Source organism: Heteronotia binoei, chromosome 8, assembly GCF_032191835.1.
Source record: "Heteronotia binoei isolate CCM8104 ecotype False Entrance Well chromosome 8, APGP_CSIRO_Hbin_v1, whole genome shotgun sequence".
In the NCBI taxonomy this organism is placed as follows: domain Eukaryota; kingdom Metazoa; phylum Chordata; class Lepidosauria; order Squamata; family Gekkonidae; genus Heteronotia; species Heteronotia binoei.
Window position 1 is genome coordinate 29,564,321 of NC_083230.1, and position 27,088 is coordinate 29,591,408.

At 46.4% G+C, this 27,088-nt stretch overlaps 1 protein-coding gene across 1 annotated transcript in view; it reads left to right on the top strand.

Moving 5' to 3' along the window:
• Nucleotides 1-27,088, top strand: part of CTTNBP2 (cortactin binding protein 2) — a 172,691-nt gene that overhangs the window by 35,835 nt on the left and 109,768 nt on the right. The window contains exon 3 of the mRNA XM_060244847.1: nucleotides 26,844-27,068. Coding sequence (XP_060100830.1) covers nucleotides 26,844-27,068 — 225 coding nt within the window. The remainder of the gene's footprint in view (nucleotides 1-26,843; nucleotides 27,069-27,088) is intronic.

Here is a 27,088-nt window from a genome sequence, read left to right on the forward strand (position 1 = left end):
AGATTCTTCCTTAGGCTGTTCAATGAATTTCCTCTGTAGCCACTGTCTACATACTGGTAGGATCGCAGCTTTCTAGAGGTAAACACAGCATGTCTCTTGGATCAGCAGATACAAGGTCCAAGAAAACACAAGCCAAAGATAAGCATTTGAAAATACTTTCCTAAGCAGGGTTATACCCTTCTAACTCCCACTAAAATCAGTGGCCTTAGAAGGATGTCACTGTGCTTAGGAATGTACTGTTAAAGTCCTACGGTTTGGAACGGGAGGGTTAAGGATGTGCTGAACTCCCCAATGAAATAATTAAACTCACCATTGTTTAACTTGGGCTGGATTGTACGTTATGTGCATCTGTTATACAGACCACTGTCTGCATGTCACAAATCTATTACTCTCTAAGAAGTAAGAAACATCATTAGCCATTAAATTATTTGCAAGCAGAACATTTTGTCAGTAACATTACCAAAATGTACAAAAGTGGGTTGGATTTTATAATTTTTGTCTGCTTGGGCTGGTGTGTTCCTGGGCATCCTCTTTCATTCTCAGGTGTCTTGGATGGGAGAAATGCACCAGTAGAACAAAAGTTGAGGATCAACCTTGCTGCTTCTGGGCTAGTCCCTATTTCTTTTTATAAATCAATTTTAATATAGTCCCAGAGTTATATGTATCCCCTTTTTGTGCGTTTAGTTTCTTTAATTTACTAGTGGATGAGAAACTAGACATAATCCCTGGATTTGGATCTCAACCTGTATGTAATTTCTGCTGCATTCTCATATTTGATGCTGGTCTCTGTGCAACAAACAGGTTAATTTCAGAAAGTCTGCAGTGGAGGGGAAGGGCAGGAAAGTTACATTCTGTGCACAGAGTTCCATGCATAGCTTCTTGGATCCAAGTCCATATACTAACGTTGTGGCCTTCATGTGCACTAATAAAGCACATTTCTGAGAACACATGCTGAAAATGCATTTCTGGACAAAATGAACTAGCTACCAGAGAGATAATTGTTTCAAGGTTAAAATGTTACATAGGGTATCTGCATAACTCATCCAGAGAGAAAAGCTTCTGGAATTGTGTGTGTATGGTGGGGGTGGATTAGCAGTTCTCAGGAATCTTTGGGTTTAAGGTTTAGCTGGCTTCCAGAAGAGTGATACATCTGGTCCATGCTCCAAGGAAGAGATTTGGCAAGAAAGAGGTTTGGCAAAATACACTGTGGATGTGGTGGAAGGAACATCAGGGCTGGGAAAACCCCCTTTTTGCACACTGTGTTGTCTGGGCAATGCATCTAAGATTTGAGGATGTCTTTGTAATCTGGTTGGTTATTTATTTATGAAAATATTTATACTCTGGCTTTCTATTTAAAAGTAAATGTGCATGGTAGCTTGCAGTATTAAAATCCACACAAAGTAGATAGCTGCTCTTAAAAAGTTACAAACACTGGGATTAGTGCTTTTTTTTTTTTTTTAACAAAAAAGGATTTTCAGAATAAAGTGGTTTTCAGGTGAATCCAGCATGTATCTTAAGAAGGAACTGTCCACAGCACAGAGGGAAAGAATTTTGAAAGTGATGGCACCTGCCAAAAAAACCCTTCACATGTAATTGTATTGATGGCATATCTCCAATGGGGTTCCCTCAATAAGGCTTTCTTAGCCAAACTCAGAGCAGAAGCCACTATGGCATGAGGTGGTGCACTGGGTATTTGGACCCTAGTTATTTAGGCCATTAAATGTTAACAGGAATAGCTTGTATTGGACCTAAAAGTATATGGACAGCAGTTTTAATTGGCACAACGTGGAGTACAGTTCTTGCTGTAGCTAGTCCCTGTAAGCACCTTGACTGCCATGTTCTGAACCAGTTGAAGCTTCCAAACCATCTTCAAAAGCAGCTACAGTAGTTCAACATGGACGTTACCAAGGCATGTGTGTCTGTGTCCACTGGATATGCTTTTTCTAGAACTGGCTGCAGTCGACAAGCCAGTCTACATTAATAAACACTGTTCTAGTTACTTCTGTCATCTGGTTCACCTTCAGGAGAGTACAGCCCCATCCAATGTAAACACTTATTCCTGGTTCTGCTACCCACAGCACATCAATTTGATCTGCAGTTATTTATAACTAGGAATAAGGCCCGTTTGGGGGGAAAATACAACAGGCTCTAGAAAGCTCTAGGCGAGTGCCCTCCCACCCTTGCTGTCTTCCCACCCAGCCAACTTCCCATTCCCACCACCACCCACACTCCGAACACCTCTTCCTCTCAATTACCCCACACTCTTGGCATTCCACTACTTCCCCCACCCGTGACATTCACTCACTGCACCCTTGCTGTCTTCCCACTCATCCACAAATCCTTGGCCTTCACTAACCCCCCACCCTTGCTGTCTTCCCACCCAACCCACAGCGGAAACAGATGCTGGCTCCTCCCACATATGTGTCTGTGTGTCTTCATGTCTGTGGTGACTCAAAGCCCTGAAAGAGGCCCAGAATGGAGATAAGAAAGAATAATTATGGGGTGGGGGGGGGTGCAGGGGCCATGACAACAGATGCTGAAGTTCAGCATTCCTTTTGTTTGCAGTGCATTTTTGCCAGCTTTTCCTGTCATATTCAGCCTTGCAGCATTTAGCATAAGTGTGAGTTTGTGGCATGATCCTGGGACTTTTTGCCTGGCATGGTTGTGTTATGGTATACCATAGAGCATGCACCTCAAAGCAACCATTTTCTGTAGGGGGACTAATCTGGCTTCAACTTTCCATCTCATCCCCCTCCCTGCAGCCACTACCTAGGAAAAGTACAGTCTTTCTCCACAGTGGAGACCAAAGCAGGAGGGAAGCAACCTCAGCAGGTATAATGGCATCGATGTCATGGGTGCTGGGGACCCTTCAGAGGAAGTTGAGTCTGATGAGGAAACTGTGCCCCTGCCACCTGCACCAGTGCCCCTGCCTCCTGCTGGAGAAGATCCCAGCCCCCCTGCCTCGCCCTCTCGGGTGGCTCGTGTGCGTGACCACCTCCGGCAGGACCTCAGGGATCGGAGGAGGGCGGCACGCTCACAAGCAAGACGCTCCCTGAGCCCTGAGTTCTGAGAGGATTCTGGCCCTTCTAAGAGCAAGGATGCTTGAGTGGTAACAGGATCCTGGCTGCCTCCCTGAGCCAGCAATTAGCCCAAACGGGCAACAGCCAGCAGAGGGCTATATAGCTGTGGGCTTTGGGAGGAAGCTTTGTGGAAGCAACTAGTCATCTCCCTGACATTCTAGCATCCACTCCGGCTTGACTTTGGTTCCTGACTCCCTGACTTTGGCTTTGGACTTCTGGACTCCCTGACCTCGGCTTCTGGACCTCAGACCTGCGATACTTCTACAGTGATTCGGATTTGGCGCCTCGGACCCTCCTGCTTACTGGCTACAGACCTCGGACTGCCTCTGGACTTTGCCTGACCCGGCCCCAGCCGTGACAGATTGCTTCCACCGACAAACACCCACTCCACAGGATGGATGCTGAAGCAAGTGAAACCACAGAACTACTGGCTGCGCTCCAAGCCCAGGTACAGCAGCTAACACAGGCAGTAGTGCACTTGCAGCAACAACCTGCGGCCAGTGCTCCAGCCAAGTGCCCAGTTCCCCCACCTGACAGATTTGGGGGTGCCGTGGAAGAATTTCCTGCCTTCCTAGCACAGTGTCGGCTGTACTTTGAACTGAGAGCACGGGACTTCCTCAATGACAAAACCAAGGTGTGTTTCGTCATCAGTCTGTTAAAGGGGCAGGCGGCCAAATGGGCCACACCCTTACTGGTCGCGTCCTCTCCCCTACTGACTGATTACCAGGGGTTTGAGGCCCACCTGTCTGCTGCTTTCTCAAACCCAGTCCAAGCAGCCACAGCCAACCGGAAGGTCAGGGCACTGAAACAAGGCAACTCCTCGGTGGCTCAATATGCCACTGAATTCAAGCTCCTGACCCAGGACTTGGCGTGGAATGAGGCTGCCCAGATGGACCAGTTTACTGAGGGGTTGGCAGAGGAGGTCCTGGATGAACTGGCCAGGGTGGAGCAGCCACCCACGCTCCAAGAACTTATCACCCTCTGCCTCCGCATCGATGGCCGCCTGGAAAGTCGCCGCCAAGCCAAGACCAGAGGGCGCCAGCTCCCTGCGCCGTGCTACCTGGCTCCTCGCCCGTCCCCAGCTAGTACCAGCACCAAGGATGAGCCTATGCAGCTTGGAGCTGCTCGACCCCGCCTGACCCCAGAGGAAAAGACCAGACGCCGCACGCAGAATCTGTGCCTCTACTGCGGCACGGCAGGCCACTATGCCTCTGGCTGCCCTGCTAAGCATCAGATACCTGGACCTTCGCTGCCACCGCCGCCAAAAGGGCAGCCCCAGGCGTAAGTGGACCCCCCAGCCTGGGGCGACTAGCTGGGTCCTCCGAACAGCGGGCTGATACCCCAGGGCCATTCCTGCTACCAGTCAAACTCCGTCTGCCTGACGAACGCTGGCTGTTCGTGTATGCCATGCTGGACTCGGGAGCGGCCCACTGTTTTATAGATGCCGCCTTTGTGAAGCAGCACCAGATCCCTGTGCAGACAAAAGGGATTCCGTCGCTGGTGGAGGCTATTGACGGGCGCCTCCTCCGTTCTGGCCCCGTCACCCAGGAGACCTGTCCCATCACCTTCCACGTCCAGCAGCACCAAGAACAGCTGCGGTTTGATGTCGCCCGCATGCCTCGCTTCCCGCTGATTCTAGGCCTTTCCTGGCTGAAGCTGCACAACCCCATCGTGGACTGGGCCCAGCAGGAACTACGCTTCCGAGACCCATGCCCCCATCTGACTCCTCCCACCACTCTAGCAGCTGGCATCCCGAGTGGTGGTCCTCAGCTCCCTCAGAAGTATGTGGACTTTGCTGATGTCTTCGAAGAGACAGGAGCTGATCAGCTTCCCCCTCACCGGCCCTACGACTGTGCCATTGATTTGGTACCTGGGGCACCACTCCCGGTGGGGCGTCTGTACCCAATGTCGGAGCCGGAGTTGGCAGCTCTGCGAGACTTCCTGGACAAGAACCTGAAACGCGGATTCATCCGACCCTCAACCTCTCCCCTATCTGCTCCAGTGCTCTTCGTGAAGAAGAAAAGTGGGGAGCTCTGGCTGTGCAATGACTACCGGGCCCTGAACAAGATCACCATCCGCGACCGGTACCCTCTACCACTGATCCCTGAACTCTTGGATCGCCTAAAGGGGGCCCAAATCTACACCAAGCTGGACCTCCGTGGAGCGTACAATTTGGTGCGCATACGGCCCGGAGACGAATGGAAGACCGCGTTTGGGACCCGATACGGGCAGTACGAGCACCTGGTAATGCCCTTCGGACTGACCAATGCCCCCGCTGTCTTCCAGAGGTTCATGAATGACATATTCCGGGACCTGCTCGACCGCTTCGCGATCATATACCTGGATGACATCTTAATTTACTCCCGCAATCCTGCCCAGCACGCCGAGCACGTCCGCCAGGTCCTGCAGCGCCTACGAGCCCATGGTCTCTACGCCAAGCTGGAGAAGTGCGACTTCGACCTGCGCTCCGTCGAGTTCCTTGGGCACATTGTGTCACCGCAGGGGATCCTCATGGACCCGAAAAAAGTAGAAGCGGTCCTGACCTGGCAGGCTCCTCAGAATCGCAAAGACCTGCAGCGGTTCCTCGGTTTTGCCAACTACTATCGGCAATTCATCCCGGCCTACGCATCCCTGACCACACCCCTGACTCAACTACTCCGCCCCAAAGAACCCTTCCACTGGTCCCCAGAGGCCGATAACGCCTTCTCCACCCTGAAGACTCGCTTTGCCACCGGGCCACTCCTGAGATACCCCGACCCCCAGCTTCCCTTTACGGTGGAAGCTGATGCCTCCAACGTGGCCCTGGGAGCAGTGCTGTCCCAGCGCGAGGAGCCGTCCCAGCCACTACAGCCCTGCGCCTATTACTCGCGGCAGCTCACTGCTGCAGAGAGGAACTATACCATCTGGGAGAGGGAGTTGCTCGCGATCAAGGCGGCGTTTGAGGTTTGGCGACATTACCTCGAAGGGGCTCGCCACCCTGTTCAAGTGCTCACCGATCACCGGAACTTGGAACACCTCCAGACCACCCGCCGTCTCAACCAGCGCCAGATCCGGTGGTCCCTATTCTTCTCTCGCTTCGACTTCCGGATCTCCTACATCCCCCATACCCAGAACCGGAAAGCAGACGCGCTCTCCCGGAAACCGGAATACGCCCCTGCCTCAACTGAGACCGCGCCCGCTGCTCCAATCCTGCCGCCCTCAGTATTTGCAGCCACCTCCACTTCACCAGCACTCGTGGAGGACATTCGGGCTAGCCAGGCCAATGATCCCTGGGTCCAGCAACACCTCCAGGCTCTCCAAGATGACCCAACAGGGGAGTTCACGACTCGAGGCGGCCTCTTGCTACACCGCGAACGCCTCTATGTGCCGCCCGGGCCCTTGCGGGCAGAAGTGCTACGCCTGACCCACGACTCGTTACCCGCCGGGCACTTTGGACAGCATAAGACCACCCACTTGCTGACAAGGGAATTCTGGTGGCCACGAGTTCGCGCTGATGTTGCCCGCTTTGTCAGCTCCTGTGACGTCTGCCGACGGGCCAAAGACATCCCAGCCAAACCCGCAGGGTTGCTGCAGCCCTTGCCCACATCTTCAGGACCCTGGGATACCATCTCGATGGACTTCATCACGGAACTTCCACGCTCCAAGGGTCAGACTTGTATCTGGGTGGTCGTCGACCTATTTACCAAGATGGCCCACTTTGTTCCGTGCCCGAAACTCCCCACAGCTCAGGAGACGGCCCAGCTTTACCTGCAACACATCTTTCGTCTGCATGGACTCCCAGCCCATCTGATCTCCGATCGGGGCCCTCAGTTCTCCTCTCGGTTCCGGCAAGCCCTTCATTCCAGCCTGGGTACTCGAGTGCACCTGTCCTCGGCCTACCACCCACAGACAGATGGCCAGACAGAGCGCACCAATGCCACACTAGAGCAATATCTCCGCTGTTACACCTGTTACCAGCAGGATGACTGGACCACTCTATTGCCCCTAGCGGAGTTTGCATACAACAACGCGGTCCATTCATCCACCCAAATGATCCCGTTTGCTGCAACCTACGGGTACCACCCTCGGTTCTTCCCAGCGATCCTACCACCCACGAATGTCCCCGCCGTCGATGCCTACCTGCAAGAACTCCGTGCCAGCCAAGACTTGCTCCGAGAGCAGCTACAGCAAGCCAAGGAGGCATATAAACGGGCTGCGGACCGAAAGAGGCAAGAAGGCCCTCCAGTGCAGCCGGGGGATCAGGTGTGGCTCTCAACTCGCTACCTGCGCCGGCCTGGTCGGTCTCACAAGCTGGATGCACGGTTCATTGGACCCTACCCCGTCGTTGAACAAATAAACCCCGTCGCCTTCAGGCTCCAGTTGCCACCCCACCTCCGCATTCACCCCGTGTTTCATCGCTCCCTCCTTGTTCCGGCTGCACCCCCTGACCCAGCTCGGACTCCTTCCCCACCGCCGCCACCACCAGTGTTGGTGGATGACGAGGAAGAATATGAGGTGCGCCAGATCCTGGACTCCCGGTACCATCGTGGAGGCCTCCAGTACCTGGTGGACTGGGAGGGATACGGCCCAGAAGACCGGTCTTGGGAGCCCGAGGACAATCTTCATGCCCCGGACTTGGTGCACCAGTTCCACAACGACCACCCCGACCTTCCAGGTCCCTCGACGGAGGGGGGCCCTGGGGGGGGGGATAGTGTCATGGGTGCTGGGGACCCTTCAGAGGAAGTTGAGTCTGATGAGGAAACTGTGCCCCTGCCACCTGCACCAGTGCCCCTGCCTCCTGCTGGAGAAGATCCCAGCCCCCCTGCCTCGCCCTCTCGGGTGGCTCGTGTGCGTGACCGCCTCCGGCAGGACCTCAGGGATCGGAGGAGGGCGGCACGCTCACAAGCAAGACGCTCCCTGAGCCCTGAGTTCTGAGAGGATTCTGGCCCTTCTAAGAGCAAGGATGCTTGAGTGGTAACAGGATCCTGGCTGCCTCCCTGAGCCAGCAATTAGCCCAAACGGGCAACAGCCAGCAGAGGGCTATATAGCTGTGGGCTTTGGGAGGAAGCTTTGTGGAAGCAACTAGTCATCTCCCTGACATTCTAGCATCCACTCCGGCTTGACTTTGGTTCCTGACTCCCTGACTTTGGCTTTGGACTTCTGGACTCCCTGACCTCGGCTTCTGGACCTCAGACCTGCGATACTTCTACAGTGATTCGGATTTGGCGCCTCGGACCCTCCTGCTTACTGGCTACAGACCTCGGACTGCCTCTGGACTTTGCCTGACCCGGCCCCAGCCGTGACAATCGAGCCCATGCTGTAAAGCAGCTGTTCTCTCCAGGGAAAGTGATCTCTGCCATCTAGAGAGCAGTTGGAATTCTAAGTGATCTCTAGCCCTCACCTGGAGATTGGCAACAATGGTTCCCCAGGAGAAAATTGTTGATTGGGAAGGTGGAGTCTATGGCATTGTACTAAATGAGATCCCACCCCCCCTCAAACCCCACTTTCTCCAGGTTCCACCCCTCAAATCTCCAGGAATTTCCCAACCTGGAGTTGGCAACCCTTTCTCCATCTTGGCCAATCATCAGCCTACCTTTATCTGCCCTTCTGACTTCAGCTCTCCATCTCCTCCCCCCTCCTTGCAGCCTCTACCTAGGAAAGTACAGCCTTTCTCTGCAGTGAGGACCAAAGCAGCTTGCATCATTCTTCCCTCCGCCTTTTGATCTGCACAACAACCCTGTAAGGTAGGTTAGGCTGAAAGTCTGTGACTGGTACAAAATCACCCAGTCAGCTTCCACAGCAAGCACCTGGGTCTGAAGTGCTGACACTGGCTGTCATAGTGGAGCTACTGCTGAACAGTGGCAAGCAGTCAGGCCTAGGATAGCCAGCCTTCAGTTAGAGCCTGAAGATCTCCTGGAGTCACAACTGAACTCTAGACAACAGATCTCTCTCCCCCTGGAGAAAATAACTGCTTTGGAAGGTGGACTCTATGGGAAAATATTCAGCTGAGGCCTCTCCTTTTACTGACAGAACCAAGCTTGGTTGCCTAGCAACAGCCACTGCTTAGCAACTTCCCCAGTGGTCCAATTTTTGCCTGTCCTGGGGCAAGGCTGAAGGAAGGGAGGGAATGACAGGAAAGTGGTGGCTGACATGGCCTCTGAGGAAACACTCCTGGGAGGGCCAGGCCTTGCCACCTAGTTGCATTACCACCTTTGTTCCCTATCTCTTTGCCATCTCCCTGCTGCTGCTGCTACCTGTTTTATCTTCCAAACTCCACAGAGAGTGGGTAGGTGATAGTGGGCAGGAGAGAGGAGTAGATTCAGTCAATGGAACACAACGGAACTTGAGTGATGGTTGATGGGCCAATGGCTGATGGAGCGTACACCACAGCCAGTGAGAGAGCTAGGAAATGCCAATATGCTTGGGGTTTTATTATGCATATAGGATTTGTTAACCCTCATCCAGTACTTTACAGCCTAGAGACAGTAGTTAAACTCATCCACAGCTTCCCTGGATCCTGATGGAAAGAAGAGATAGGATTGAGTATAATCTGTATACTGGTGATAACTCACTTCATATGTTTGGAACTACCAGTAGTTTCTTGCAGCTGTTTAAAAAGCATAGGGAGAACATGGAACTTTGCAGAACCCCATAGGCCAAAGGCCAAGAGGTTAAGCTGAAGTTTCTGAAACCCAGCTTCTAGAAAGGACCAGTACTAGCACAGAACCTCCCTCATCCTTCTTTGTCATGTGTCATGTATCTATGAGTGATAGTGCTGAAAGCACATTCCTCCTGTTGTGGTGGGGGGGAGCATTCATCATCCGGGGTGAAAGCTAGATTAAAAAGGATTGTGATTATCAGTTTCCTCCAGAAATTCCTGGTGCTACATCGCTAACACCTTCTCCCAAAACTTGATAAAAAGGGCAGATTCAATACCGGCCTTCAATTATTCAAATCTGTGGGATCCAAGCTGTCTTGTTTTTGCTTTGTGTTTAGCAAAGGCCTAAAAACTGTCTCTTGGAAATATGGAGGAGCTGACCTTCTGTCAAGCATGCATTGATGGTATTTGTCATCCACTGATGAAGTTTGTCATCCACATCTTGCAAATTTAAGTGAGCACAAGGAACAGGGGTCCAGAAAACATGGTTGACATTAATGCTCTAGTTAATCTATCTGCATCCTGAGGCTGATCTTACTGAAAATAATGCATAGAAATCTGACTAATGGAAGGTTAGGGAGCAGTCAGAATTTCTGTAGATAATGTGGCATCCAGTTTAATGTGAGTGATCTTGCCTCAAAAGTGTTTAGCAAAGTGATTGCATCAAATTTCTGAAACGCTTCAAGGGGCCTAGCTGCAACAAGACTCTTACAGCTGGGAATAACATCACTGAGTGGTAGTACACTGACACAATGGCGATGGAGAAGGAAGGTTCCTTCACCCCATTACTGTCAGTAGGCCCTAAAATTGGCTTGCTCCTATATTAATTCCTTTCTTCTGAACTCAATTTGAGCCAGCCCTAAGCATCCAAATATGTTTAATCGGGGCTTTTTTTTAAGCAGGAATGCACAGGATCGCAGTTCTGGCTGGCTGGGCATCAGGGGGCGTGCCTAATATGCAAATGAATTCCTGCTGGGCTTTTTCTACCAAAAAAGCCCTATGTGAAACTAGGGTTGCCAAGTCCAATTAAAGAAAAATCTGGGGACTTTGGGGGCGGAGCCAGGAGACTTTGGGGGTGGAGCCAGGAGACATTGGGGGTGGAGCCAAGAACAAGGATGTGACAAGCATAATTGAACTCCAAGGGAGTTCTGGCCATCACATTTAAAGGGACAGCACACCTTTTAAAATTCCTTTCTTCCATAGGAAATAATGAAGTATAGGGGCACCATCTTTTGGGGCTCATAGAATTGGACCTTCTGGTCCAATCGTTTTGAAACTTGGGGGGTATTTTGGGGAGAGGCACTAGATGTTATACTAAAAATTTGGTGCCTCTACCTCAAAAAATAGCCCCCCCAGAGCCCCCAATACCAACGGATGAATTCCCTATGGGAATCGTTCTCCATAGGGAATAATAGAATGCCCAGTAGACATTTCCCTCCCCCCCCACGCTTTCTAAAAGGGGGGAGGGCCTCCAAACTAGGGAATCCCCTGCCCCTTCCCTCACACACACACACACACACACTTACCAGATCTTCTTCCGGAGAACTCTTGTGAAAGCGAAAGCAAAAGAAAGGGCGGGGCTGTTCTCCCAAGCCCTTCCTGCTCGCTGCCCAGCCTTAAAGGGGCAGACATTTTACAAACGGCACAGGAGCTCTATAATGAAGCCTACAGGTATGTTCTCCCCCCCCTCCACCCCCCCCCCCCGCTTCCCACTTCTTGAAGACCGGGAGATGAGGCTGCAAACCCAGGGGACTCCCGCCAGAGCGGGGGGGGGGGGGGGGTTGGGAAGCCTATGTGAAACACTGGTGACATCACGGGGTGTGGCCTAAGATGCAAATGAGTTCCTGCTGGGCTTTTTCTACCAAAAAAGCCCTGTGTTTAATAGTAGTGAAGAACTGCCTTTGAGGATGTTTAGTGGTGAGGAACAAGTAGTCTATGTAGCCTTTTCTTATGTGCCTGGGGTCGGCCCTCTAAACTGGAAGTTCCAGGGTAGAGTAGAGATCCAGCAGCCCAGACCAGCAGCTCAGAACAAAAAACAAAAAACCTGCCCTTGCTTTCAACTTTTATTTGTGAGAGGTCTGGGAGATAAAGTAAATAACCTCTACAGCAAAAGCATACATCACTATCGCAATAAATCTTTCCTCTTGTTCCCTGCTTTTTCCCAGTACCAAAAAGACAGTGCCTCTGGTCACAACAATGAGATTAAGGTGGTAAGGACTGATCTACAGTGGATACTCAAGCTTAGAGTGGTGTAAGCATTTAGATGTACGGTTTATTGCTGCTGGGGTTACCAAGTCTAATTCAAGAAATATCTGGGGACTTTGGGGGTGGAGCCAGGAGACATTGGGGGTGGAGCCATAAGCAAAGTTGTAACAAGCACAATTAAACTCCAAAGGGAGTTCTGGCCACCACATTTAAAGGAACCACACACCTTTTAAATGCCTTCCCTACATTAGAAATAATGAAGGATAAGGGCACCTTCTTTTGGGGCTCATAGAATTGGACCCCCTGGTCCAATCTTTTGGAAAGTTGGAGAGCATTTTGAGGAGAGTCATCAGATGCTATGCTGAAAATTTGGTGCCTCTACCTCATAAAACAGCCCCTCCAGAGCTCCAGATACTCCCAGATAAAATCTCCATTATACCCCATGGGAATCAATCTCCATAGGGAATAATGAAGTGCCCAACAGACATTCCCCCCCCCCAATTTCTGATGACTCTGAAGTCGGGGAGGGCCTGCTCCCACCTGGGGATTGGCATCTCTACTCACGAGTTGCTGAACTTCCAACTTCTTCAAAGTAACACAAAGCAACCAAAAGTTCAAGTTTACCTTTCCTGTACAAATGACCTCTGAAAAGATTGTGCAACCAATGGAGGGTCTGGGCTGGTTTCTCAGCCATTGGGAACAGCAGGCCCGTAGTCAGAAAATTCCAGTTGGGGGGCCCATCGAAATTTTTTTTGGATGGAGGGGCTCCCCCTCTGGCGGCCCCCACTCTCTCTGTCACCACTTCCCCCCCTCCGCGTGGCACCTTCCCCTCCCACCCACTTACCCACCAACGGGGCGAAAAAGTAAAGTGCGGGCTCCTGTGGCTTGTGCAAGGCACCCCCCCTTCGCTGATCACGTGATCGCTGGGAAAAGCCGCGTGGAAGCTGGTGGTATCTACGCCGGCTTCCCGGTGCAATCAGCAAGTTAAGTGCAGGGGCGGCCAGTGCTGGACTTGCTGATCGCGCCGGGAAGCCAGTGTAGACACTGCCAGTTTCCATGCAGTGAGTGGGTGGGTGAGAGGGGAAGGTGCCGTGCGGAGGGGGGGTGGGGCTGCCAGAGCTGCAGGGAGAAAAGTGGTGGTGGAGAGAGTGGTGACTAGGAAAGGGGGGGCAAAAAGGTCCAAGGGGGGTTGTGTGGAGGGGCTGTACCCCCAGGCCCCCTCGTGGCTACGGGCCGGGGGAGCAGCCATGTTGTTCTGTCTGCTCCCCCCCGCCCCCGTTCAGCCTTAAAGACCCAGACACACCATCCCAAGAGGAAGCCTTTCCAAGTGAAGTCTGAAGCCTCCGGAAGTGGAAAGGCACATGGTGGCTGTGGGAAACAGTTAGTAGGTTTTGTTTAATTGACTTCCCAGGGTTAGGCTGAATTGCTGGCCAAGACCCATACTGGAACTTGACATATCCTGTAGTTAAGTGGTTCTCCTCATGAATTGAGGAGCTGCCATTTCCTCCCACACATATTCTATCCCTTGTTTTGCTCTTAACTATTGTAGTCTCCAAGAATCCCCTCCCCCCACATCTTTATGGCATGGATAAGGAGCTGGAATGAACTGTACACATTGGTGCTTTTTTATAAAAGCCAAAAGTGGCATATTTGGTGGACCTTTCTGCAATCAAAACACCTGAATCAATCCAGTTTACCTCTTTGTGTATATAACAGCTTCATTCTCATTGTATTCTTTTTATCTAGCAAGACAAAAATGTATTGTGGGTGCTGTAAACTGAAGGCCAGGTCTGACTTAATACAGTGAGGCACAATGAAAGCCACTAATTGCATAGCAGCTCTTTCAAAATGCATTAATATCAGATCTGTAAAATCCATCACACAATAAATGTGTGTTTGATAGTTGAGACGCTTCTCAGATGTAAAGATTAAATGGTTCATCAACTGCTGCTCAAAATAAGGCTTTCTTCTCCCTCTGTGCCCCCCCCCCCGCCACCGCTATTTTATGTGATTGGAGATTCTAACCTGATTCTAGCCTTGCAAATATCTCCGGAACAGTTACTAACTCAGAACATTTTCTTTAGGTCACCTGGTAGCAACTAATGTTATCTTATGGATGACAGGATTGTGTCTGTTTTCAACAACAACAACAACAACAACTTTCAAATCTGCATCAATATTTGTGGTTTTGGACCCAGATAATAGTAATTTTCCAATTCGAAAAACCTTTATTGGTATAACCGATGGTCATTATTCTAGATTAATTAGAGGAACAAGGATGTGTTCTGGTTTACATGACATTATTGGTATCATTTGACAAGTTCGCCTTTTATGATCTGCAGCAGAATTTTCAGTTTGTCAATTATTCCTGAAGACAGTTTGTCAATTATTCCTTTTAAAAAGTCAAACTCTTCGCCTCACTCATGCTGAGTTCCTGTTCACCATCTGGAATCCTGTTAATACATTTTGTTAGTCAGAGTTTTAGATCTGTCAAGGCTGGATCTACGTGGCAAATGAGGTTCAATGCGGCCAAGTGCAAAGTAATGCACATTGGGGCCAAAAATCCATACTATAAATACAAGTTGATGGGGTGTGAACTGGCGGAGACTGTCCAAGAGAGAGATCTTGGGGTTGTGGTAAATAGCTCATTGAAAGAGTCAAGACAGTGTTTGATTGCAATAAAAAAAGGTCAACACTATGCTGGGAATTATTAGGAAGGGAACTGAAAACAAATCAGCCAGTATCATAATGCCCCTGTATAAATTGATGGTGCAACCTCATTTGGAGTACTGTGTACAATTCTGTGTACAACACCTCAAAAAAGATAGCATTGGGAAAAGTGCAGAAAAGGGCAACTAGAACGATTAAAGGGTTGGAACACTTTCTCTATAAGGAAAGGTTAAAACTCTTGGGGCTCTTTAGGCTGGAGAAATAATGAGCGAGAGGTGACATGATAGAGGTTTATAAGATTATGCATGGGATAGAGAAGGTAGAGAAAGAAGTACTTTTCTCCCTTTCTCACAATACTCATGGATACTCAATGAAATTGCTGAGCAGTCGTGTTAGAACAGATAAAAGGAAGTACTCCTTCACTCAAAGGAATTCACACATGGAATTCAGTGCCACAGGAGATGGTGGCAACTACAAGCATAGACAGCTTCAGCGGGGGCAGGGATTGGATAAACATATGGAGCAGAGGTCCATCAGTGGCTATTAGCCACAGGATATAGATGGAACTCTCTGTCTGGGGCAGTGATTCTTGGTGCTTGGGGGGGACAGTGGGAAGACTTCTAGTGTCCTGGTCCCACTGGTGGACCTCCTGATGGCACCTGACAAAATGTTGGACTGGATGGGCCATTGGCCTGATCCAACATGTTCTCATATTTGATTTATAATATCATTCAGCAGCTTCTACAAATGACCTCCTCAACCTTAGCCAGATCACTCTGCTTTGCAGTAGAGCTTAGCTTTGAAGTGTTAGGAGACAATTTGCATGCATCTTCTTATCTGTACAAGTGGCCTAAATTTTAAGTAATAGTGGTTGGATGAAGTTGGGCTGGATCAGAGGATGCAGTTTCCTTTCTATAGCTTCAGATTTGCACCAAGACTTATTTTTCACTTAACTCTGAATAATACACATTAATCCTTTGAAAGTAGGACCACTGCCCAGTCCCCACACTTTAGCTCGCGTGCACACAGGGGGTGCTTTCGCATGGTGACTATTTGTAAGTGAATTTTGCTATTCTTACAGAGTAAAAATCCAGTTACAAAGCGCATTGTTTGGTGTATGTGAACGCACTCATAGACACACAATGCTCAGGACAAGCAGGGGGTTTTCTGTTCATTTCAGAACTGGGGAATGTTCCTTTCATATGGCAAGAGCAGTCCTTGCCACATAAATGAATGAGGCAGTTCTTTTCACTCAGAACTCTGCAAGCATACTGGAGCATTGGCAGGGTTTTGTATCTCAGCCCAAGTTTATATGCTTGCAGGTGTGGATGTCATTGTGCCAGCAACTTTGAACTTATCACAGTGAGCAAAAATATTGTGTTGTACTGGAAGATGGAGGAAATCACCAATAGTTATCACAAAAATTAACCATCACTGAATTATTATTTGAAGAAACTTCTCAAACCAAAGAAATATTTAAAGCCTATCTCCAGATAGCATTCATAATCCCCATGGATTCTTTTAAAATCTAATTGGAACAGAAGAGTTTTCCACTTGGCCACACATTAATTTTTTTTCTCCTTTCACCACTTTGAAATTTCTTTTGTATGCCCATAGTGCGCTTCAGCTATTTAGCAAGCCTCTGGTTGATTATATTGCTTTAGGGATTCAAAGGCTTGATTTTTCTCTTTGTTGTACTTAATATTTTTTTCTTGGTAGACATGGAGTTATGGTTATACTCGGATTTTTTTTTTAAATTTTCTGTTTCCTTTTTTTGCATGCACATTTATCAGAGCCTTTGTTTTTGTTTTTATTAATGTATATGTTAATAATACTGTATTTAGATAATATTTTATTTGGAAAATTTTAAATAAAAGTTTAAAAATGAAAAAAAAAACAAGTTTTCCACAACCGGCTCAATTTCAGCTAATTCTACAATGAAGTCATAATTGTACGTTTGTAGCCAGTCTGTTTCCATGGAAATGGGTGTGATGAAACATATTGATCTCGTCAACTTCAGGGAGGTTTCTGATACAAAGAGTTTAAAACTTGGTCTCAGTATTTCCTTCTTAATGAACTGAGAGAAAAACACTCTCAAGGAAGCACTTATGGAGGACCTTGACTACTGTCCAAAACAGACTTTAAAATAAAATATCTTTCATCGTACACACATATAAACAGGCTCTGGATAACATAGGGCTAACATCTCTGGAACAGCTTTGTGCAACTGACTAAAACCTGCAGTTGGCTTTTCAGGCAAAGTAGCCAGGCTCTTCCAGTTTCAGATAGTCAGTGTCTGGCACTGTAACCCAGCTCCTGTGCAGTTGTCACTGACCTAAGGCTTCTCTTCGCTGCACCTTGATTCTTTTCAAGAGTCTTGTGATATACTGCACCCCCCTCCCCCATGATGGAGTAGCGCACATGGCAAACTTCAATCTGGAATGCAAAACCTGCATGAATTTTATAGAAAAGATCTATGAGCAGGAATAGGCAAGAGCCTGGAAAACCATTGTGGCAAAATCTGTGTACTGAAATAATGTTTCACAGATGTATGTCTGCATTATCTGTTTAATATGCAAATGCTCGTATTTTTCTATTATATGAGCAGATATTTGCAACATTTGGGAATGAAGATGAAGCTAAAAGGAGCCTACTTTGGCAACTGTGATCTTCAGGCTATTAAGAACATATGACTTTATCTTATACTAAGTCAGTTTGGTCTATATAGCTCAGTGTTGTCTACTTGGACTTACAGCTGCAGACAGAGAAGAGAGTTTCCCAACTCCTGCTACCTGAGATCTTTTAAGTGGAAGTGCCAGAGACTGAATCTGGGACCTTCTGCTTGTAAAGTTAGACGTTGTACCATAAGGTTTCAGTGTTCCTAACTTCTTGTAAATTTGGGGGCAGATTTATGGCCTATTCCAGTGCAAGTAAAATGCCACCATTGAAAGTTGAAACCAGAATGGATTTTATTTATTTTCATTTATACTCCACTTTTCTCCCTATTGGGTCCCAAAGTAGCTTGTAATATTCTCCTCTTGATATTAAAATTTACATCTTTCGGTAGTGAGGAAAGTTTTAAATTATAGCAACACCAGGTTTCCATGAGTCATGAGTTCTCTAGAACCTAGCCAATGGTATCATAGCTATAAAAAGATAAAATGAACATGTTTTCATCAGAAATGTTCTCAAGCTATTTGTAGAGGTAATGGTTAAGGAAAATTCCACTGACTTCTAATCTTGTGTACTGGCCTTGATGGGAAACACTGAATTTGAATCTTGGCATTTAAAAAGAGAAACAGTTGAGTTTTTATATATAAAAAGGACAAGGCACTTTTGAAAGTCTTTTCCCATTCATTACTTCTGTATGCCAAAATACTCTGCTAACTTCTTTAAATATGGCCTACTTTCCCTCTCCATCTGTTGGACTAGGATGTTTGCTGCAACCTTTTTTTTTTTAATTTAAAGGAAATATTATTTTCCCCCCATATGTTAGGTTATGAAACCTGCAGAATATTGTAAAAATTTGTTAGTTCCGTTTCTATATACAGCTGCCAATTATGAAGGGTTTTTATTTTAAGGTTATGTCTAGAGAGAAGCTTCCTGTGCTTCTAGTTTATCATTGAAGCATCCATCTGTGAATGTAGGAGGCATATGAGGAAAGGTAGATATATTTACTTCCTTGGTTACCGAAATGCTTACCACAGAAAGCCAGCTTTTCCAACTGTACCACCCACAGCAGTCCTTGTCAGCAATATGGGTCTTTTCCCCCCTTCAGCTATGCTAAGAATTCAGAGTAAGAAGGGTTCAGGAGGAGGAACCAACCTGGAGCATAGGGTTGCCAGGTCCAACTCAGGAAATATCTGGGGACTTTGGGGTGGAGCCAAGAGACTTTCCCATTCCCTAAATAAATAAATAAAAATAAAGCAGTACAGTTCCCCTGAATATAGTCTTCATTTCCTCATCTTTTTTTGCCTACCCTGGCAGCTGCACTTTCACTAAATGAAAGTGAAGTCTGTCATACACCCAACAAGTCCCCTTGTCAGGCTTTGGAAGCATTTCCAAGCATGGCTTTTTAAAGGGACATGCACACATGTTCACAAAGCAGCCAAAATAAACAGTTTGCAAGCCCACACTTTTGTGATCTCACTGGGGCAGAAAAGAAGAGCAGCCTAGGGGGTGGAGTTTTCCTCCATCCCATAATCAGGTTCTAGCTAACTCTTCCCTATCCATTTTACTGTAGACACAACTTCTGAAGTGAATGCAAAATACTGGTGGTTCTGCCTGCTCACCCTGCCCCCTGCTTTCCTGTTGCTGAGATTTAAAGGCACACACACATTTCAAAACACAAACAGTTGCAAGCACCTTGTAAGCCTGCTGAGGCTTAAAGGCAGATGGTGGCTGTTGTGACAGGGCTTTCCCCCACCAGCCAGCTGGTTGGCAGTGGGCAGGAGGCTGCAAAACTGGAGTATCTCTCCCCTGGAGACTGGCAAGCCTACTGAAGTACAAGGTGACTGAACAGCAGCAGGGTAGAGATTGTAGGTAGCCTTGTTGGTCCAAAGCAAAATTCTAAAACAAAAGCATTACCATACCTTTTACTGGGGAAAAAACATTGTGCAAGTTTTCAAATTCTCTAGAGTTTTTCATTTCTGGATGCTTAAAAGGGGCAGGCTAAGTCCACATGTCTGTATTCTGTGTTAATGTCAACTGTTCATAGAATCATAGAGTTGGAAGGGACCTCCAGGGTCATCTAGTCCAACCCCCTGCACAATGCAGGAAACTCACATATAACTCCCCCTAAATTCACAGGATCTTCATTACTGTCAGATGGCCATCCAGCCTCTGTTTAAAAACCTCCAAGGAAGGAGAGCCACCACCTCCCGAGGAAGCCTGTTCCACTGAGGAACCGCTCTAACGGTCAGGAAGTTCTTCCTAATGTTAAGTCAGAAACTCTTTTGATTTAATTTCAACCCATTGATTCTGGTCCTACCTTCCGTGGCCACAGAAAACAATTCTGCACCATCCTCTATATGACAGCCCTTCAAGTACTTGAAGATGGTGATCATATCACCTCTCAGCCATCGCCTATCCAGGCTAAACATGCCCAGCTCCTTCAACTTTTCTTCATGGTCTCCAGACCCCTCTTCATCTTCGTCACCCTCCTCTGGACCCATTCCAACTTGTCTATATCCTTCTTAAAATGTGGTGCCCAAAACTGAAAACAGTACTCCAGGTGAGGTCTTACCAGAGCAGAGTAAAGTGATACCATCACATCACGTGATCTGGACATTATACTTCTGTTGATACAGCCCAGAATTGCATTTGCCTTTTTAGCCACCACATCACACTTGACTCATGTTCAGCGTATGATCCACTAAGTCCCCTAAATCCTTTTCGCACATACTACTGCTAAGACAAGTCTCCCCATCCTATAGCCATGCATTGGATTTTTCCTACCTAAATGCAGAACTTTACATTTCTCCCTGTTAAAATTCATTTTCTTGGTTTTAGCCCAGTTTTCCAATCTGTCAAGGTCATCCTGTATCCTGTTTTTGTCTTCTACTCTATTTGCAACCCCTCCCAATTTATTAACATTGGCAAATTTAATAAGCATTCATCCAAATCATTGACAAAGATGTTGAACAAAACAGGTCCCAGGACAGATCTTCGAGGCACTCTACTTGTAACTCCTCTCCAAGAGGATGAGGAACCATTCACAAACACTCTTTGGGTGCGATCTGTCAACCAGTTATAGATCCACCCAGGCCTCAGATTCAGCAGGAGCTCACAGGAGTGCAGGTCCTGAACCTTTCTGAGAGTTCCACTCCTCCTTCCCACCTTGTCCATTGAATAATAGGTGCAGCTGCGTAACAATCCCTGGATGAGCTCCACCACCTATTTTTCTACAAAATGACCCCTGGATCCACCTAATGGTAACAGGATCCAAACCACATTTTACCAACTTGTCAACAAGGATAGTATGTGGAACCTTATCAAAAGCCTTACTGAAATCAAGATAAACGATGTCTACAGCATTCCCCTAACAGCAAAGTAGTAACTTTCTCAAAAAAAGATCAGGTTAGTCTGACATGACTTGTTCTTGAGAAACCCATGCTTTTGAATGGTGGGTGGATCTGCTATGATGGTGTACCATCATCATTCTGGGAAGAAGGAAAAATGTAAGCCTCATTGAAAATATAAAGATCAGTAGTGGATCAAATGTGTCTTAAAATACAGAGCTGTGGGGCTGTAGTTGTCATTATAGTAAGAAAAGTGGAGATAATTTTGGATGACTGACCAGGTCAAAGGTCAAATGGGATAACTCTACCTTCAGGGGCAAGGTGTAGGCAAGGGACCCCATATAAGCAGCTAGTAAGGATCAGATGTTACCAGCTCTGTAGGAACTGAACCTACATAGTCCAGATCCCAGCTGAATTTAGATATCTCCAAGCAGAGCTTGGTGTCTGCTAAAGCCCCCTCCCTTCAGTGAAGCTGAGGTTTATCTATTATATTATTGTTTTATTGTATTTATTGTATAATATGTTTTATCATTGATGTTACCCACTTTGAGCTCTGTTTGCTGCAGAGAGCAGTTTATAAATCTAATAAAATAAATAAATAAGTTGCAAGGAATTAAAAAAGGAGTGCTTGAGTTTCCCATTTGGCACTTGGTTGTTGTTACTGGTCTTTGTAGGCTTTCCAACTACTCCCTGGCCTCTCTCTAAAATAAGGAGGGTTTCCATTCATTATTTGGCATTTTTACGATTGGCCAATCAACATCTTCTGACCATCTCTGGCCCAAAGGACATCCACCTTCCTTTGATCAGGGTGGAATCAGCTCCCCAAAGAGACATGGGCCCTTCCGGATTTATTGCTATTCTGGAGGGCCTGTAAAACGGAGCTGTTCTGCCAGGTTTTTGGCTGAGGCGGGCGGGCGTCCTCACATCAGCTAATTGGCCTCCCTGAACTGACCTGCACTGACCGCATCCTGTGTTCAACCTGTGAAGGATGTACATAAATGTACACTGATGCTACCTTATTTTAATTTATTTTAATGGTCTAACTGTTTAAATTAAATTGTTTTATGATGTGATTTTAATTTTTTATTATGTTGCAATCCGCCCTGAACCTGACCTGGGAAACAGCGGACTAGAAATCAGCAAAAATAAATAAATAAAAGCTATCGGCTTTTGGGGCTTCAGTTGTCTTACATGTTCCATCCTGTGAAGAAAAAATTATTAACACCCTCCCACATTTCTTAAAATATCTTAGGATTTCACACTTAATCATAAATCTTGCCTTCATTTTGTGAGGCTGTCTATTTATGATGTTATTTGTGTTCTTTTAAAAGCAGATTTCTATTTTTGAGCCATCTTTGGGCCATCTTTGGGCTATTTTTGAGCCATCCGACATCTTTGTCGGATGTCTGTTATTTTGTTGGCAAGTAAGCAAACATCTACATTACATGACAGCAACTTTCACTTTGCGGTTAACCTGATTTGAATAGAAGAAGGTATCAGTTTTAGGTGAAGGTTTGAAACAGGTATACAACCTATTGGGACAGTTTACTCTTCTAGGCACCACATTAGTGCCCGTACTTATCAAAGAGCTCTGAGAAATGTACTTTGCTTACACAGGGAAACTAATATCTGGAGTTGTGTTTCCCTGTGTTACACAGGGAAACTAATATCTGGAGTTGTGTTTCCTTGCAGGATTATTCAAAATCAGTAACTGGTTCTGAATAAAACTCCACTTGTCTTAAGTGATGCAATAGGAAATAAATGTAACAAGTAAACTCTGGGTGAACACTGACATTAGGGATTTAGAGCTGTAAGATGTGATTTGAAAGCACCCTCACGAAATTCCATCTAACATTCTTTTCTTCTCTAAGGCAGAAAAAAGTAGATTCTGCAGTCTGCTGTAGAAGTCGGCCAATGGTCATGTTGATTGGCTGGCACACATGATGTCATTAATAAATTACCCCTTCCCTAGAAAAGAAAGGGAACGGTATCTGGGTTTTTCTTTTTATTAACCACACACAAATAGATATGAAATTAATAGAGAAGCATAGAAGATGGGGAAACTATAGAGGGCAAGCCTGATGACTGAACTGTTGTTCAGCTTGTTACTGTATCTCTGTGATTTCAGGTGTGAAGCAAGGAGGACGATGGGATATATTTGGCTGAGGGACCTGCTATGAATTCTGTTTTTTAAAAATGCTTATCTTCATTTGTTGTTGAGAGTTCCTTCAGTTTTTTTTTCTGTTCAGTGGGCTGTAGAATGTTGCACTATATTTTGCAACCTTGTGAGGTATGTTAAGCTGAAAATATGTGACTGGCACAAAATCACCCATTGAGCTTCCACATCAAGATGGGGATTTGAACCTGGATCTCCCAGATCCTATTCCAAACCATGACACCACACTGACTTTCATAGAGGGACTGCTGTTGAAAAGTAGCCAGCAGCTGGGCCTAGTTGAGTCATGCAAGTCAGGTTGTATCAAATCACCCAGTGGTTGCTGCTAGGCCCACGTTGGGCCCCAATGAGTCTTCCCTCAAAGGCCAAAACAGCTCCAGAAAAGACACATGAACACAAACACATGAAGCTGCCTTCTACTGAATCAGACCAGTGGTCTATCAAAGTCAGTATTGTCAGACTGGCAGCAGCTCTCTAGGATTTCATGCAGAGGTCTTTGACATCACCTACTACCGATGCTTTTAACTGGAGACTCTGCTCCCTATTCTGCCCTTTACTCAAGAAATGAATCTGGAATGCTGTAGTTGCCAAACAATAGCCACGGAGGGACTCCATTTTTTAAAAAAGCAACAGACACTCCATTTATCATATAGTGGCAGCTATCACTAAAGCAGTTTAAAAAAAACAACCCTGCACAGCAAATCAAATTTCTAGTGGCTAATCAGTTGTCCTTTCAGGTAAAAGCCCCACTTGGGTCCACTAGGCATGTCAAACCCCCTGCTGGGGATGGGGATCTCCTGTTCTCAGACCCCTCCTTTCTGCAGCCAGTCAACTGACCAGTGGAGAGAATTACCTCCCAAAAGGGAGGAATGCCATAAATTAATGTTATATGCCTATGTGACCTGGAAGTAACAGTCATGTTGGGGGCGACACTCTGGTTTTGGGGCAAAACTCTGTGATAGAAGCTAATTCTACCATAGAGTTTTGCCCAGAAATGAGTGTTGCCCCCACATGTGCCTATGTCACTTCCAAGTCATGTAGGCACATTGCATTAATCTCCAGAGTTCCTCCCTGCTCCTGGTAAGCATACCCCTCATCCCCTGCTAACTTCTCTAGGGCAGCAGTCCCCAGCCACCGGGCCCCGGACCGGTAGCGGTCTGTGGCCCATCAGCAACTGGGCCACCAGCTGAGCTGCCCGCCCCCCCCCCACGGTGCCCCACAGCCTCCCGCCCCCTGTGCCACCTCCTCCCCCTCTTGCGTCGCCTCCTCCTCCCTCTGTTTATTAGGTTAAGCTGGGGAAAGCGCCTTCCCAGCTCTTTAAAAGCTCACCTCCCTCTCCCGTGGCAGCAGCTGATCCATGGGAGAAACCGGCAGCAGCAGCAAGTGACCGCTCAACAAGCCACACTGCCTTTGCCTCCGGAGGCAAAGGCAGCACCACTTGTTTAGTAGATCGCTCACGGCTGCTGCCGCGGGGGCAGGGGAGGTGAGCTTTTGATTTTTAAAAAGTTTTTATTTATTTAAACTACAAAACAGAAGCATTGCAGAGGATACATAAAAAGAGGGGAAAGGGACCTTACAGAGTGGGAAAAACAGAAACAGAAACCAGTATGAATATATCAGTTATAATTCCACCTCCCAATATAATACTCAAATCTTCCTACCTACAAGTATAAAAATCTCCTTAAATGTTACCTTCCTTTCTTCTTTTACCAAGATAAAAAAAGAATAATTCTTTTAATAAACTAGTAAAGCAATATATCACTAAACAGTTCTTCTTAAACACAAATTGAATATAGCCAGTTAGTTAAAAAAAATTTCTTACAAGACTGTCTCAATTTTACTAATTTTACTATAACAAGCACAAATTAGGTTGTTGATTTAGCAAAATCCTTATTGAAGGAAGCATATAAAAATCTTTTCTTTGTTTATAGCAAATTACATGAGATACATCAAATACAACTAATTACCTTGTCTATCTCCGTCTAAACCATTTCTCCTGCTAACGTATTAAAAGCAAATCTGCCAAATTACCAAGTCTATCAAATTCTGCAGCAGTTATGCTATCTGCCTTTTCACCATTGATCCTATTTTCACATCATTAGGAGCAGTCTCACTAAATGGGCAAACAGTATATCTACTACATAGAGAGTTATGTTAATTAAACTCATTAACATCACTTTTTCAAGATCTCTCTTATTCTTTTAAAGTTTAACATCTGTTCATTATTAATAGTCACATATTTACTTATTCACCAGGAGAAGAAGAAAAAAAGCCTAGATTGCAGAGTCCCTCTTCCCAAGGATTAGAAACTTTTAAGTTCCTTTAGTTTCTGCATCCAAATTGTATCCAAGGCAACCCATTTGTCCACAGTTTATCTTTTGGTTTCACCTTACACTTCTTAGTTCAGAGTTCCTTGTTCAGCCATTCACCAAAGCAGAAGCAAAAAATCCACAATCCTTTTTCCGAATAGCCTTCCAAATCCAAATTTGTTGATTAAAGTGCAGTTTTTCTCTTCTCAACATGGCCTGCCTCCTCAACCATCGCCATTTTCCCTTCTCCATTTGATTTTATTACAGCTTGACTTCCGGTGTAGTTTTGAAAATGCGTCAGAGGAGACCATTTTATTTTTCCTTTGTTTGTTTCGCATAGTAACAGTTTCCCCTTCTGCTTTCATTGCCACCGATTCACTCTCTTTAGTGCTGAACCCCTGTAGATTTACCATTTCATTAGCTGTCGGATCTTCTTCGCTCAAATCATTAGCTGTGAGCATAAAATAATCTTTAAGAAACTGCGTAAATGAGATAAAATCTTCCTTCAAAGATCTGAGAATTGCGGAAATATCTTTTCCATGTGCCATTTCATTAAATAAGGCCATATTAAAACTCAGATTGTGCATTCAAAACTCAGTCTCTTAGGTCAAATTGTATTTTCGCTTCTCTCCTGTTAGTCCCTGTTCTACAACAGCTTCAACTGAACTTTTAAGAGGCATTCTTTCAGTTACAGTCAGATAATAGAGACAGAACTCTTTTCTGTATATCTCCTTTATGTTCAAATTCTTGATAATCACTGTAATATGTATCCAATTAAAGTCTGGGTCAATTTTAATAATTATATTCAAACCAGTTTAAATAGTTAAGACTGCTCATGATGTTCTGAGGCCTTTTGAAGTAATCCTTGAGCTAATCTTTTGATAAGCAGAGTGACCCATCGTGGCGGGGGGGGGGGGTAAAGTTAGAAAAAACACCTACTTGCTAAGTAGAGTTGTCACTTTAGAAGTGGAGAAATGTTGCTTTAAAGATGTACTGGAGAAAGTGAAAGCATAAAAGTGATTGGGAGTTCTTCTTTTTCTGCTGATATAGCAGCTTTCATAGCCGCGGAGCTTCAGGTCCCCCTCCCCCCCATGAAGTTCCCATGCTGAAGAGAAAGCCCTCCAGGCCTTCCCTATGGGAGGATCACTTCTGTGACCCCCCTCCGATGACCAGACTCAGAGTTGCCGCAGGGAGAAAATCTGTAGGCAACTCTGAAGCCAGGATGACGGAGCTTTTAAAGAGCCGGGAAGACGTTTCCTCTGGCTTAACATAATAAACACGGAGGGAGGAGGAGGTGATGCAGGAGGAGGAGGGGGCGGGGCAGGGCTGGTGGCGAGACTGCGTGGCACGGGGGGGAGGCCAAATTCAGGCCCCCCACCCTGCGTTTCCCCCATCCTGCCAGTCCCTGGTGCCAAAAAGGTTGGGGACCACTGTTCTAGGGGACCTAGGCTCCACCCACTTTCAAAGAACTCTTAGTTGTTTCAGAAAAGGTGTCAGCAGGTGCCATGGTGTCCACATCAAGGACCCCTGTTCTAGAAGAACAAAGGTTTCATTTAGAAGTGTCATTAAATAATGGCGCTCCTTATATTACCTTATATATTCTTAGAAATACTGAAATTTCTGAGTTGTCTATTTACAGAAGTATTACTATTTATTTCCTCAATGTTCCAAGTTGTATGATGATGTTCCTCCTTATTATCCCCTAATTATTACTTGTTTTGTTCATTTGTCTGTTTAATACTTTAGGCACGGAGGAAGGAGGTTTTTATCCAGGAACGATATGGGAGATTTAATCTTAGTGACCCATTTCTGGCTCTACAGCGAGACTATGAGACTGGTGCTGGTGAGAAAGAAAAGAAGTCCATCTGTACCAACCCACTCTCTGTCTTAGAGGCTGTTATGGCTCACTGCAGAAAAATGCAAGAAAGAATGGCTGCTCAGTTGGTTGCTGCAGAAAACAGACAAAAGAAGGTACTATATTGATAAAGCAT